The sequence below is a fragment of the Neofelis nebulosa genome, chromosome 6 (genome assembly GCF_028018385.1).
Source record: "Neofelis nebulosa isolate mNeoNeb1 chromosome 6, mNeoNeb1.pri, whole genome shotgun sequence".
Classification (NCBI taxonomy): domain Eukaryota; kingdom Metazoa; phylum Chordata; class Mammalia; order Carnivora; family Felidae; genus Neofelis; species Neofelis nebulosa.
Genome location: NC_080787.1, coordinates 103,772,993 through 103,789,460, shown reverse-complemented (window position 1 = coordinate 103,789,460; position 16,468 = coordinate 103,772,993). Strand labels below are relative to the sequence as shown.

Below are 16,468 nucleotides of genomic sequence, written 5' to 3'. Positions count from 1 at the left end.
AGAGGCACCATTGGAAAAAATCTGGAAGAAGAGGAGATAAAGTGAAGGAGAGAAGATGTCTCATCATTAATGTAATAACTACAAGGACTGAGGAAGAGCAGTGTAGTTTTAGAAAATATACATAGTGAGTAAAGTATCTGAAGAAAAAGCAATCGTTGGGCCCTATGCAAGATTTTAAAATTTTCAACATGCAGATTTCAATATAATACACCGGATAAAAAGTTGGCTAAAAAAAATCATCAATCATTGGCTGGCCTTAAAGATAGAAACTAGAGGGATTCTATGTCCTAGGCTTCCCAAGGGCAATAGGAAGCAATCTTGCTTTTATATTTATTCTCTACATAGCTAATACCGTCCCTCATCCATAGAAGGCATTTACTGTCACCTCAGAGTTGTCGCTGAAGTGACCTTCCACCATTACCTTTCATCTCTTTTTATTTTCCTCAAAGAAAACATCACTATTTGAAAACTACCTTGTTTATGTGTTTATGTGTGTACTTATCTATCAAGCTGTTCTCACCACTGCATCCCCACACCTAGAATGCTAATGGCACCCAGCAGGTACCCAGTATTTGTCAAATGAATGAATGCTTGAATCTGTTCAACTGAGCTGTAATTAGAGGAAGCCACTCACATGCAAGGGGAAAAAAAAAAAAACAAAAAACTGGCAGAATACTGGGAATAACCCATTCTAATTCTAGTAACACCCCTTCCACTACTGTGCTACCTTGAGCAAATAAAACCTCTGATCCTCAAGGTTCTTAATCTATTCAACATCAGTACTGCTTTCCTCCCAAAAGGTTGCTGTGAGAAATGAATCAAAAAGCGTATGTTTGTGGGGCACCTGGCTGGCTCAGTTGGTAGAGCTTATGACTCTTGATCTCAGGGTCATGAGTTCAAGCCCCATGTTGGGTTGTAGAGATTGCTTAATAAATGGAAATTTTAAAAAAGCCTCTTAAGAGAAAATACATTTACAGTACTATACTCTATTTATTGAAAAACATCTGTGTATAAATGGACCCACACAGTTCAAACCCATGTTGTTCAAGGGTCAAATGTAATTTTTGTTTTATTTTTCATTTTATAACAGGCTTATAAATTTGACACAAGAATATCTCTTTACATTTCTTGTGAGTTTTTTTGTTATGTGGTCTGTTATGTGGCCCTTCTCTTGACAATTTTCTTAATATTTTCTCTAGCTTATTTTATTGTAAGAATACATTATATAACACATGTAACATATAATATGTCTTAACTGGCTGCTTATTATCAGTAAAGCTTCCTGTCAATGGTGAGCTATTAGTAGCAAAGTTTTGGAGAAGCCAAAAGTTATCTGCAGATTTCTGACCGCATGGGGGTCCAGTACCCCTAACCCCTGCATTGGTCAAGTGTCAGCTGTACTTAAATTAGAAAACTTGGGGTTGCCTGGGTGGCTCAGTCAGTTAAGTGTCCAACTTCGGCTCAGGTCATTATCTTGTGGTCAGTGAGTTCAAACCCCACATCGGGCTCTGTGCCGACAGCTCAGAGCCTGCAGCCTGCTTCTGATTCTGTGTCTCCCTCTCTGCCACCTCCCCCCACCCAACCCCCATGCTCATGCGTGTGCTCTCTCTCACAAAAAATAAACATTAAAAAAAAATTTTTTTAAGGAAAATTTGGTGGAAAAACAATGTGATTACTTTTTATTCTGCAAAGTACCAAAACATTCTGCATAGCTAATAAATGTCAAAGTAACAATCAACATAAAGATAATTAGAATAAACCAAAACCAAGAATAAAAGAAGGAAGAAAATTAAAATGTTAGCCCATAGTATTTAGTCTCTATTGTTTTAGCCTCTAGACTAAAAACAAAATTCAAATATTAACTCCATATCAGCAATCTGATTATAGTGCAAGCAAGACTGACAGGGAAACTCTTCAGATTATACAATTCCATCGTAAATCAGTTTTAAAATGTTTCCAAAGCACAGCAACCGTCACCCACATGGCTGTAATGACCCCCAAGGCTTTTCTCCTGTCAGAACCTTACCATGATCAGTGATCAGTGCAGCAGGAGAGATCAGCTCAGCAGCCCAGTCCTGGCCCAAAGCACAATAACCTTTGGTTTATAAGGATCCTACTGTGAAGTCTGCATTCTCTGCACTCTCTGGGCTCAAAAACCTCGACCCTGAGCTCCAAACAGATCAGCAAAAGAAAAAATAAAACAAAACCAGGATAACTGCCATTGGCAACTTTGAAGAACTGAAATGTGTCAAAATGGCAAAGGAACCCTGGACTAGGAAATGAATCCTATGAGTTGACTAGGGTTACATTTCGTGAGAAAACTATGTCATTCCTCTAAAAATTCTGTTTCTGGGGCGCCTGGGTGGCTCAGTCAGTTAAGCGTCTTACTTTGGCTCAGGTCATGATCTCACGGTCTGCGAGTTTGAGCCCTGCATCGGGCTCTGTGCTGAAAGCTCAGAGCCTGGAGCCTGCTTCCAATTCTGTGTCTCCCTCTCTCTCTCTCCCGCCGCTTACACTCTGTCTCCCTCTCTCAAAAATAAATAAACGTTAAAAAAAAAAATTTAAAAAAAATTTTTAATAAATAAAAATAAATAAATAAAAATTCTATTTCTACTATATACACATTTATATTTTAGGCTATAATAGGCATCCACTTATTTTCTATGGATACTCCTGGATGTTATTACAGTGGTTCTGCAGCTTTATAACGATGTGACTTTTGGCAAGCAACTTAACCTTTCTGTGCTTTAGTTCCTTTACCAGTCTCATTAAAAAAGTGCAACTAAGTCACCCATACGATGCCTTTCAACTCGTAAATGACTGTTATATCTTTGCGGGTACATAAATATCTTATTTAAAAGTCACACTCTTCAGAGGAGCCAGGCTCAAGCCCTGGCCATACCAGCTACCAGCCTTGCATGATTGCCTATCTCACAGTGTGGCCCTGAGACTCCAGTGAAAGATAACGTTTGTGGGAACTTCTTGTATGTCAAACGTCAATAAAAATGTGGGAAATCAGTAAATGTTGCATTTGTTTAAGAAACTGATGGTTTTAAGCAAATCCTTCCATGGCCGTGAGGACTGGACACGCTGAATCCTAAACCACACGCTCAGGAGCTCTGGACGCAGCAGCTGTTCCTGCCATGTTACTCCAAGAATGAATCCGTTCAATTAGACATGGGTGCAGACACAGCTGGCCTGTGGACCTGCACACCAGCTGTCCATGTTTGCAGTTCTGCCTCCACATGGCAGGCACTGCCTACCAGTAAATGGGCTTTTCTCCAGTTTGTTACAAAGGAATATAAACTTCCTGATTATGAGTGAGCTGTAAAAAACTAGATACAGATAACGGGGACAAAAAGCAGGAAAAGCAAAGGGGAAATGGACAGTGGCATGGGCAGTCCGGGGACTAATACATAAGAGATGTGCATCCCTCAAACTTTCTTTGGGCACTAAAGACTCTTCCCTTCAGGACAAATATATAACTAAGGCCTATTCTGCTCTGTAATCCTGGAGTTAGTGTCTACAATGGCTTCTCCAAAAGAGATGCTCCAGAATTTGGAGATAAGGATAAATTAGCAGAAATGTACTCTCAATGGATCAGACAACTCTGTCCACCTGCCAGAATCACCCAGTAAATATGGGGTAAAGCCAATGTCCAAGTATAGCCTCACAAAGGGAAGATTCTTCAAATAATATTTTTATTTCTATTCATCTTCTAATTGATATAAAAACCACAATAGGACGCTCACCAGCTAATTTAGGTCCTTCAAACTTCAACAAACTTTAATTTGATACTAATCCAACCAATTGAGGGATAAGCAAATATCCACATAATGGTTAAATTTTGAAATTATTCAAAAGTATATTTTAACAAATAAAATCTGAGATACTTAAAAACTAAACAAAAACCCTGGTGACACTAGACATTAACAAGAGAGAGGGAACAGCTTTCCAACACCAGGACTCTTTAGGGCCTTCTCAGGACACTAATGATCAGTGATGGGCGGATACTTTATAACTCTAAAATATAAGCAATTTACTTTTTTTCCATTTTCCTGTAATAGTACTTATGTTAACCAAAAGAGGCCGGATCTTGTAAATTTTTACATTTGTCCATTTTTTTCTTCTGCTATGCTTAATGTTTATTGTAGAACTCAAAACCTAATGCAAAACTGTGTATATTCCCTATTCTGCTTGTCACAGGTTGTGAAAAGCGATTCAGTTTTCTCATACTGACAATGTAGTAGAGATGAGAAGAGTTGACGTACAGCTGGAAATACGGTTACATGACACCCTCTACATCACATCAGAACAGAAGCCTGTTTCCTCCACAGTCCTGTCCATGGCTGCACAGCAGGCTCTGAGAGCTGCACTGGCCCAGCAATGCCTCTGTTCTTAGTTCTGAGAATGGAAGGGAAACTTCCAAGGCAAAGGAAACTTGGCCTGATAACAGGCAGCACTCCATCTGTAGGGTGACTTGATGAAGGGACAGCAGACTCTTTCATAAAAAGAACATGAGACTTAGACTCCAACACTTGGGTTCAAATCCCAGCTCTGAGCATAACTCAGTGAGTGACGTTGAACTCAGCACAGTCATTTCCTTAGCCCTAACTTTGTAATTAATTATTACACTTGATACACTCATCCTTGTGATGGTTATGTGAGATTTTGTGAAAATGCCTGATACATTATGGATTCTCCCTGAATCTCCCTCTGAGGAAGCCTCAAACTGATGAAAGCATGTATGCTGTTCTTGTTTGCATGGCTCAGCACCCTGAGGTCTGGTTTACAGAATTCCTGTTTTCACAATATGAAGAGAAGGGCCCTGGCCAGTGAGGTCTAACAGTGACATTTCTGTATTGGCCCATGAGAACATCTGGCATTAATCAAAGCTATAAAATGTCTCTTGAGGTACTATATGCCCTGTTTATTGGCATATTGGTCTCAAAATTTCACTCCTAGTTTAAAAATATAAATTGTTTGTCCCCAATTACCACTGGACTTGGTGTCCACTTAATTGTCCTGTCAGCATGCAAATGACCGTGTCTTTGATCACAGTATCAGATACACGGGTCTTTCTACAGATCAAAGCTTCTTTTGAGAACAATTACTTTCTGACACAAAACTGACACATTCCTATCTTATCATAAAGTTTTGAAAACAGGCTAATCCACACATATATTGCAGATTACGACACGAGTCAGTCATCTTCTCCCTGATAGAGAACTATGTGGGTCGAAAGCTTAAACACTAAAACTCAACCCCACTACCGTGTTCTAGAGTCAAAGAACACAGGTACTAAATATCTGCTTTTCAAGATGAGTAGTGGTGGAGAGATGTGAAAGTAATTAAAACTAAATCATGATCCTCGTATTGAGGATGGAGCACTTCATGTTACCTAGAAAAGTTACATTATCATTGTCATTCTTAGGCATTTATCAGTCATCTGACTGACGTGGCCCTGTGTCTTGCCAAAGTTACGTAGACCTGTGGTCAGACTATGGCTCCTGCATGCAACCCTGTTCCAACACGCACCACCCAAGGCTCTTTAAGATTTTCGGTCACTACACAGTAGGGCAGACACCAACTGTCTAGCTTTCCTAGTTAATGGGGATGGCTACCAAGCGTTCCTATTCTCTCCTTCCACATACTTACAGTAGTGACAAAGACACAGAAATTCCTCCTATTTATCAAGTTATAATTTCAACATAATGCATATAAAGATGTGGGTCAGGGCAAAACACATAAATTACTTTCTCTGTTAAAATATGACACTTGGAGTGGTGCCTGGGTGGCTCAGTCGGTTGGGCATCCAATTTCGGCTCAGGTCATGATCTCGCAGTTCGTGAGTTCGAGCCCCGTGTCGGGCCCTGTGTTGACAGCTCAGAGCCTGGAGCCTGCCTCCGATTCTGGGTCTCTTTCCCTCTCTCTCTGCTCCTCCCCCTCTAGCATTCTGTCTCTCTCTCAAAAATAAATAAAAAACATTACAAAAAAAATTTTTTTGAACCAAATTAAAGATGGCACTGGGGTACCTGAGTGGCTCAGTCAGTTGAGTGTCCAAATCTTGATTTTGGCTCAGGTCATGATCTCATGGTTTGTAAGTTCAAGCCCCGCTTTCGGCTCTGCGCTGACAGTGCAGAGCCTGCTTGAGATTCTGTCTCTCCCCTTCTCTCTGCCCCTCCCCCCACTTGTTTTCTCTCTCTTTTTCTCTCTCAAATAAATAAAAAAAGATGGCATGAGTGTTAATTATTCTGAAGTTTGCTGAGTTTGAGTTATTAACTGTTTAATGAATATGAATACTATCATGTCCTATAAAATGAGAAAAATATATAAACGTATGTGAAAAATCATTATGGCATCAAATAGGGAATTTTAAAGATCAAAATGGTGAGAAAATGAATTGCTTATATAATGTCGCTTTAGACTTATATATTCAGTCACTGGACAAATACTTAAGCACCCAATGTGCTTTGTGCTAGGTGTCTAGGATCTATCGCTGAACAAAACAAAAAAGACCCTTGGCTTCATGAGGTTTATATTCTAGCAGATACATATATACAGATAGCCAAAAATAATCATAATAATTAAATTATGTAATATGTTAGAAGGTATTGGGTGCTATGAAAAAAGGAAAAGCAGTGTGAGGGTGTTTGGAAATGCTGTGGAGGGGAGAAGGAAGGAGGGAGTTGTAACCAGGTGGTCAGGGTATGTCTCATTAAAAGGTGAAGAGCGGGATGCTGGCTGGCTCAGTTGGAGGAACGCGCGACTCTTGATCTCAGGGTTGTGGGTTCGAGCCCCATGATGGGTATAGAAATTATTTAAAAATAAAATCTTAAAAAAAAAAAAGGGTAAATAACGAAAAGGACAGTGTGGCAGGAGCAGAGTGAGCAAGGGGGGCAAAGATACAAGATGAGATCAGAGAGGCAGGAGGGGCCAGATCATGGAGTACCTTGTAGGCCACTATAAGGACATTAGTTTTTACTCTCAAAGAAATGGAGAGCCATTGAAGGATTCTGAGCAGAGTGAATTATGTATTGAAGGAACCCCGGTGGCTTCTGTGTACAGAACAGACTGCAGCAGGCAGGGAAGGTAGCAGGGAAACCAGTTGTGAGGCAACCGCAGTAATCCAGGCTGGGGATGTTGGCCTGGTCTAAGGTGTAGTAGTGAGGATAATGAAAGGTGGCCAGATCCTGGATATATTTTGAAAGGAGAACCACCAGCATTTCCAGACCGGATCAGGAGTGTAATATGAAAGAAAGAAGAGCCAAGGATGACTCCAAGGTTTGGGGCCCAATCACTTAGAAAGATGAAATTGCCATCTCCTGAGATGGAGACTGCTGGGGGGCAGAGAAGTTTTGTGAGGGGGTAAGATCAGGACTTTAGGGTTGGACATATTAAATCTCAAACAGGTAGCAGTCATTCAAGTGGAGATACTAAGTAGGCAGTTGGTTCTCAAAGCCTGGCAGAGTATTCAGGAAAGAGGTCTGGGTGAGAAATACAAATTTAGAGTCCCCAGCATAGATAAGATGTTTGAACTCTGGAGACTGGAAGAAACCACCAATGGAATGAGTAGATAAAAAGATCAGGGACAGGCCCTGGAACACACTGATATGAAGAGTCAGGGTGGAAAAGGAACCAGCAAAGAAACTAAAGAGTGATGGAGAAGTAGGATGAAAACTAAGAGTGTTATACTTTTGGAAGCTAACTAAGAACTGGATAAGGAGAAACCATAAATATGTAGCCCAGAAAATAACATAAAACAACTCTCAGGCAAAAGGGACAAATAATAAAAACTGAAGCAGCTGCCAATAGGAATGTTTATTTAGAAAGTTAGGCCTCACTTAAACTGATCTAGAAGATTTGTACCCTCACAGTGGAGACTGTAAGTGGGTAGGCCTAAAAGAGAAATCATTTGACAGCTTTCAGGAAACAATAGGATTCCTCATCTTTAAAAGTCAACTACTGGGGCACCTGGGTGGCTCAGTCGGTTGGGCGTCTGGCTTCAGCTCAGAGGGTCACGATCTCGCTGTCTGTGAGTTCAAGCCCTGCATCGGGCTCTGTGCTGACAGCTGGGAGCCTGGAGCCTGTTTCAGATTCTGTGTCTCCCTCTCTCTCTGCCCCTCCCCCGCTTGTGCTCTGTCTCTGTCAAAAATAAACATTAAAAAAATAAAGAAATAAAAGTCAACTACTAAAAGAGAAAACCTCCAACCCTGCTTCAAGAGCAAGACTGACACAGAGCATTCATATTTTCTCTCAAGTCTCGTGTACAGCCTAGCAGGTAAAAATCTTAAGAGTTTTTAACCTAACCACTTCATTGTACTTCTGGATCTTCAAAGAAGACCTAGATAAATTAATTCCCTGCTTGATTAGGGATCTGAATTTAACACCAACCTCAAGCTCAAGGGCCAACTCCAATCCTGGGAAGCTTTTACTAAGCCCTTTTCCAAATGGGTATCATCTCTCTCCTTTGACTCTTCTATAGCCCTCACTTAAAGCCACTCAATCAGCAATCACATTGTCTTTAAATTAATTATCATTTTTATACCAGGACTGGATAGATGCTTTACATACATTTTTTTCTAATCCTTACAACTCTACACAATTGGGTTTATCCCTATTTTATAGATGAAGAAACTGATGCTCACAGGAATTACTCAAGGTCATGCAACTAGTTAGGGACAAAACCCAGATCTGTCTTACTGCAGAGCCCTTACCTTGACCCAATATACACTACTGCTTCTGGAATAGAAATGCCACACCAGTAATTACCAGTAACTATTTCTGTGACCCTAGACAAGTTTTTAAATCTCTTGGTGCCTCAGTCTTTTTATCAGTGAAATGAAGATGTTGCATCACAAGTACTCCCTGTTGTGAAGATGAAATAAGATAATATATGTAAAAGTTGTAAACTATATAACAGTTCTTATTATTATATTTACTAGATTTTATCCTCCTTCGACAGGTTCTTATACCTCCTGTGTATTCCCTTCAATACACAACAAAGGGTTTAATGTGAATTGAATATCATCTACTTGTATTTGGAAAGATGTAAGACACCTTTTCCTCCTCTAAGGGGAAGGCTGGATCCATGAAGCCTGGATTAAGCAAGTATCCACAATCCAAACCTTAATTTACAACACGAGCAAGCAACTTGGTGCACCCGTTAAACACGAGACTTCAACAGGCTGCATGGCAACAGCCCGCAACTGTCTGGTGTTTCCTCTCCAACATAGCTTTTAGTGTTATAACTGTTCGACAATGCGAAAAATCACAAATGAAAAATATCAATACATTTTCTAAGAAAACATGCCTGGGAGGAAGGAGAGCAGAAAAAAGACCTGGTTTGTTATTGGAGTTAACAGAGACCCTATTGTTTTGTGTACTATCTGATTTACAGCCTCCTGATGACAATAATATCTAGAATACCATCTAACTCATCACTCACTATGAAATTTGATTTACTTTAAGGTTAGAGAGGGAGGGAGCTAAAACATAAGAGACTCTTAAAAACTGAGAATAAACTGAGAGTTGGTGGGGGGGTGGGAGGGCAAGGAGGGTAGGTGATGGGTTCTGAGGAGGGCACCTGTTGGGATGAGCACTGGGTGTTGTATGGAAACCAATTTGACAATAAATTTCATATAAAAAAAAGAGAAAAAGACCAATAACATATTTATTAAGTTTCCTTAGGCATACTCACTTCACTTAACATCTTTGAATATGAAGAAGTCACTTAACATCTTTGCTAATGATGGATCTGTTTTCCAACCTACACAGTAAGGACTAATATTATTTTACCTATGTCACAGGTTTTTTGTAAAGGTCAGATGAAATAACATATGTAAAATTAATTTACAAATTATAAATGTTACAAGAATAACTAGACAGTCACCCACCACTTGTCCTTTGGTAAATGTCTGGTATTAACAAAACAGGGGCGCCTGGGTGGCTCAGTTGGTTAAACGTCTGACTTCAGCTCAGGTCATGATCTCACAGCTCATGGGTTGGAGCCCTGCATCAGGCTCTGTGCTGACAGCACAGAGCCTGGAGCCTGCTTCAGATTCTGTGTCTCCCTCTTTCTCTGCCCCTTGCCTGCCCACGCTCTTCCTCTCTCTCTCAAAAATAAACATTAAAAAAAAAAAAAAAATCAGTCAGGGGCGCCTGGGTGGCTTGGTCGGTTAAGCGTCCGACTTCGGCTCAGGTCATGATCTCATGGTCTGTGAGTTCAAGCCCCGCGTCGGGCTCTGTGCTGACAGCTCAGAGCCTGGAACCTGTTTCAGATTCTGTGTCTCCCTCTCTCTCTGCCCCTCCCCTGTTCATGCTCTGTCTCTCTCTGTCTCAAAAATAAATAAACGTTAAAAAAATTTTTTTTTAAAAATCAGTCATAAGTTGCAGAAAACCTTTAAAAAAAAAACTGAGATACTGATTTCTCTGTGTGCGCTCACTTTGTAGTACCTAAGAGAATTTTTAAGTTTTTTTTAATGTTTATTTATTTGAGAGAGAGAGAAAGAGCGTGAGCAGGGGAGAGGCAGAGAGAGAAGGAGACACAGAATCCAAAGCAGGCTCCAGGCTCTGAGAAGTCAGCACAGAGCCCGACACAGGGCTCGAACTCATGAACCATGAGGTCATGACCTGAGCTGAAGTCGGATGCTTAACTGACTGAGCCACCCAGGCACCCCCCCTAAGAGAATTTCTTTAAAAAAATCTATTCATCTTTGAAAAGGACACCACAAATGTTTTAACTCTAGAAGCTATAGAAGAGATAGTTGGTAAAGTAGATCCTCCCACAACAGATCTATATTCCAACAACAACAAAAAGGCTTCAGATGGTTCAGATATGCCTTCCTAAAAGGGTAAAAATGGACTGTGAAGTCAGAATGTAGCCACATACTTAAAAAAAAAAAAAAAAGATGTAGTCACACACTACATATGTGACAGGTGTCACATACGAGGTCATTTTATCTACTACCTCAGTCTCCGCAAAATGCCCAGTGACTCAGAGTACTAAAAACCAGTCCTTTTCCCTGCCTCCCATTGGTTACCCCAGTGCTTCTTCAACACCTCTGGCAAAACAGGAATTAGGAGAATAGAGAAATCAAAATTAGTTCTAGATCCAGGACTGCTTACCATTTCTCTTCCTGTTTCCTTGACTTAATTCTTTTCTGGACTAAGCATAGGAACCCACAAAGGACTGATGTCATAGTTTACAAGCTGACCGCTTGAGCCCAAAAATCCGTGAGCTGTGTTACCAACTTCTACCAAAACTTTAATGAAAAGTTACACAAATATCCAAAAGTAGACTAAGAGCTAGAAAAGATCCAAGTTCTTACACAGTATACATACCACAGAAGAATGTACCTTTGCATCATTTTGCTTGTCACTTATCAACTATGTTGAACTATAAATACATTTTTAGCCACAATAGCAAGAAAAAAGGAAGGGACATAATAAGCACTTTAGAGCAAATTTTGCCAGGGGCAGATACTTTAGACACTGCCTATTCTTGTTTCAGTATAAAGAGGCTGAAATTTGCCCTTGTGATAGAAATAAAATAAATTGCTTGAGTACTTGAATTCTAAATCTCCTATGAAATCCTTGCCCTCCCCTCATTTGAAATTGCTAACTAACATTTCTCAAATAATCCTCTGAATAAAATCCCCACTTTCCCAGAAGTATCCCACAAGTAGGTGTAATGCTTCTTCGTGTCAAGACCATTTGGCTTTTACAGCCTACCTAATTTCTGTACCATTCTGTCAAAAAATAATTTATTGATGTGGGCAAAATCATTGCCCCATCTTTGTCCCTGATTATGATTTGTAAGCTACTTAAAGAAAAAGTGACCAACTAAGTTTTTTGTATTGATGGCATTTGTTCCGGTATTTTAGCCTTCCCTTTTTTTTTTTTTTTTTTTTTAAGTTTTTTTTTCCATTTTTTACGGTTTGGCAATTTTTTAAATTCCAAAAGCACACCACGAAACCTATCCTCTATTTAATGATCTGATGGATGTGTTGACCTTGTCTTAAGGGACCTTGAATTTCAAGAGTCCCTGAATTACAACCAGGATAATGTTTAAGACCAACCTCAACGTGATCTGTCTTGCTCTTCTAAGAAATTTTCCTGTATGAAATAACAACACCCGTTACCAGCAAAGCCGGAGAAGCATACTCACCAAGTGAACATAAGGCACAAAGTATCCAAAAAGTGCAAGCGGTATTCCAACTGCCCAAACCGCATAGGCTGTCACCTTGAAGAGGGCAAAATTGAAAAATTTTTTTGGAGGACTAAACTTCCTCCTGGAAAAGAGGGAGAATCTGTTGTTGCCTCCTTTGGTTCCACCCTCTTTATCTTTGGCACTTGGAGCAAGAGGTCGGTATGTAAAGCTAGCCAGAAAGAGAACAAACATGAAGATGCAGAGGACCCTCAGTGTGTGGAAGAGGCCCACGGTGTCGGTCAGAACCCTTAAAAGGAAAGGCAGCAAAATTGTGAAGATGCTGCTGCCGGCGGTGACAATGCCATTCACCAGTCCAAGGCGCTTCTTGAAATAGTGTCCCAAAATGACCAGCGAAGGCTGGTATGCAAAGGAGCAGCCACAAGCAAATATGATTCCATAGGTAAGGTACAGAGGCTCGATGGAGCTGTGGGGAGATGAAATAGAGAGAAAGCAGCTTTCATTATTTTTATCAAGTGCTTGGTAGAATAAAACCTTCTAGTAAGAGTGGGTTTTAGCTCTTCAACCGATTTTACACAGATAAAAATTTAACAGAAAGAGGTGAAAAACTCAACAAGCTAAGAATATGACACTAAAAATATTTTCACGTCATCTGAATGGATAATAAAATGCCTCAACTATGTGAAAAATGACCATTAAGGCCATCAGTGATTTTGTTCCTCTTCCTCTTTTCATGGATTTTAGGTGAACCGTGCAGCACTCAGTCAGAACTGTTGTGCTCTCCACAACTCAGAAAGGACAGTGCCAGGAAGGGCTTCAGTAAAATGACAGTGATTAAACTAACGAACAAAAAAACCTAGTCTTGATAAAAGCTTTTGAAAATTATAATTTTACTACAAAAACTCATTATTTTATTGAGACTTCCCAGACACTTACTAAGCAATCTATTCAAGGGAAAAGCTGCATTTGATATTTTCTCCCCAAGGTTATTTCAGAAACATTTGCACAGAGAAGCAGTTGTATCTCATTTCTGCTGGCCTAACGGCTGTGGACCAACCTTCGCCCCTGTACTGCACGGCTCTCAGCATTGTGCAAGACAGCAAAAGACCATGTTCTGACTGCCGGAAGACGAGGGGAAGTGTGTTATTAGTGATCCCACCTTGTAAGTTTTAAGGCCACGTATGCCTCAAAACAATAATAAAGGATTAAGAATTGTATAGTTTAACCAAATAACTTAATTACATATCTCTTAGGAACATCAAGGATATTATTACATTCTTTGAAACAATTAAGGTAAGGAGTAAAAGAATACTAATTTTTTTTCTTTTTGAAAAGCCCAATTCAAAAGGCTGTATCTCAGTAGCAAAGGCAAATTATTTATTAGAAACTAAGACAAAGTTGGTTAATAATTAAAATTTGAACAATAACACCAGTCTAGCAATATGCTAAGGTAATCATAAGGAACTCTAGCATCTGATAAAATCAAGGCATGTTGGCAATCTTCTCTGAGATGCCCTTCCCCCATTATTAGTCCACAGCAAGCACAATCGCCAAATGAGGCTCAAGAGTCACTCCTAGGTTTCCCCAGGTTAATTTTACTTCACTCTGATCACCCTCTACTCAATCTCCACTCTATTCCATAAACATATATTCAGCACCCATAGGTTCCAGGTACTTGATGAAAAAAATATTAAACATGTAAAAAACACCCTATTCATAATCTTTGTGAAACAAGACATCTACCCGAACAATATAGAACAAAATACTTCATTCATTCTGCCTCAGTGCCTCAGTTTTTCCACATAAGTAGTTTTCAAGTAACCGCAACTTACTTCTTAAGGTGCTATTTTTATTTAACAATTTTAAAGGAAAAATCTAAATCCACTGTACATTTCTCTGCCTTTTTCAAAGCATATATTAAAAACAGTATTGACAACACAGTACAATCATGGACACCTATATCTATACAATATGTCACAGTACTGTAAATCTGTCAGTTGGAAAACCTGAGAGCCATGGATATAAACTGGAAACATTCTCTTGGGCACTATTTTAAATACTAAGTGCTGCGTGATATATTAAGCTTTGTATGTCTCCTACAGAGTAAAGCGCATAAGCACAAATGATGGCATTTTCAATGCTGCTCGGCATCTTTCACTTCTAAATTTTCACCTCAGTAACAGCTGGTTCAAATCGCTGAAGTTTGACAACTGGAAAAGTGCAGTGTACATCAGTAAATATCAACCATGTGTGTAAAGAGGATCCCGAGAAGGGATGTGCTGTGACCTGGAGTTGCCAGAGAAGGCTTTCCTAAGAAAGCTGAACTTGAACTATAGGAAAGTGAGTCCACTGTTCGACACCTGGAATTTATACCACGTGACCCCTCGCTCCCCTTAAAGCTTGATAGCTTTTGATCAGTGGGTTAAAAAAAAACGCAACTGAATAAAAAATATGAGAGAGGTACAAACAAAAGCATTCAAATTATGAAGCTCTGACTTGCTGCCATGGATAACACTGTGTAAGTCATAGTGCTTAAAGCTTACGCAATGAAAAGAGGATTTTTTCCTCGTAAACAGCAAAGTTTCTGAAAGCACAACTTTATGGTATCTAACAGTTCTTCAAAAGCAGCATGAAGAACCAAGTCCTTACCTTACAAAAGAACTGGACAGGAGTCCAATGAATCCAACAGCAGCACCCACGACAGCTGTCTTCTGACAACCAAACGTGTCTGTGAAGACGCTGGCTATTGGGCAGCAAAAGAAAATCATCCCCATGGACAGAGAACTTACCCACGCTGTAAAAGAGGGACAAAAGGGACATTATGTTATGGCAAACTGCATCTGTAGTTATCCCATAGGATATATAATATAAATTTAGAATAACATTAGTGCAAAAAAGTTACTACTTTTTTGGAATGGGAAGAAATTGGAATAAATTAGAAACAGATCTGAATCACAGCCCAAAGGACTGGCCAATACTAATTATAACTGGCACAGCAATTATTTGTGTTTAACTGAATTCTTAGTTTGTTTCCGTAATCAAATCAAACACTCTTCTATGACCCAAACTCTATTAATCTCTAACCTGGTATCCATGGTTTTAAGCAACTTCTAGTCTATGGAAAGAAAGTCATTAAAAAAAAATTAGATACATTTACTAATGCATGCTTAGGTGGTCAAACTGCGAAGAAATGATGACCACTGGAAGTCAGGATAGTGGTTAACGCTTAGGGGGAGGAAACAGAATTATAATCATTTGGAACCAATAGTTAAGAACTGAATATCTGCCTGGAGTCTGGGCTTAGTTCTTGTGCTAAGGCAATCAAGTCATACACAGGTAGACTATCTGTTGACCTGGATAATAGTTACTGGGTATCCCTTTATTGATGAAACCACACACACATTTTATCTTCTTTCCCGAAAGTATGTTATCTTTCACAATTAAAAATAAAAACAAAACTTAAGAATCAGAAGTCACGGGGCACCTGAATGGTTCGGTCAGTTAGGCATCTGACTTTTGATTTTGGCTCAGGTCGTGATCTCGCGGTTTGTGGGTTTGAGCCCTGCATAGGGCTCATCATTGATGGTGTGCAACCTGCTTGTGATTCTCTCTCCCTCTGTCCTTCTCCCACTTGCATGTGCACACTCTCTCAAAATAAATAAACATAAAACATTTTGAATCAAAAGTCATAATTTCCTGTTCTGATTCTGTAAAAGCCAAAACAAAAGGGAACCAATAACAGAGAAATACTGAATATAAATTATAATTTTGTGCCAAAGAAACAAGTGATCTCACAAGATACTAAGTCTATAAATTCTAATTAAAAAGTATAATAAACTAATGGGACCTAAGTGCATGGGCTAAAAAACAGACAGATTTGGGTCCAAATCCCTTGGCCCTATAACTACAATACATCCTTAGGCAAGTCACTTCTGCTTAGTCTGTTTTCTTATCTCAAAAGGGGATCTAACACATACCTTTCCAGAATCATTAAGAATTAGGGAAAATGTATCTAAACCTCAATATCTAGCACAGAAGACCTTAATGATTTAGAGTTTTAACAACAACAAACTGTCTGTCTTATACATTGGAACAGATGATCTCTAAAGCTCCCTCCTCTAAACTGAAAGCTTACTAGTTAGTATATTTCCTCAGCAAAGGAAGTAAGTCCAGACCCTATGCAAATGATCACTTCTTAATAATGGGGTACAAAAAGAAGAATTTATCAGGCTAACAATTTAATGCTTTGCCTTCTTACATTTTAAATTATTCATATTTTAATCAGCCATATTTTGATCT

General features: G+C 39.4%; 1 protein-coding gene across 1 annotated transcript in view; it reads right to left on the bottom strand.

Moving 5' to 3' along the window:
- SLC16A10 (solute carrier family 16 member 10) overlaps positions 1-16,468 on the bottom strand; it is a 116,400-nt gene that overhangs the window by 29,186 nt on the left and 70,746 nt on the right. Inside the window, exons 2-3 of the mRNA XM_058734989.1 lie at positions 14,819-14,963; positions 12,170-12,635 (exon numbers count right to left, since the gene is read on the bottom strand). Coding sequence (XP_058590972.1) covers positions 12,170-12,635; positions 14,819-14,963 — 611 coding nt within the window. The remainder of the gene's footprint in view (positions 1-12,169; positions 12,636-14,818; positions 14,964-16,468) is intronic.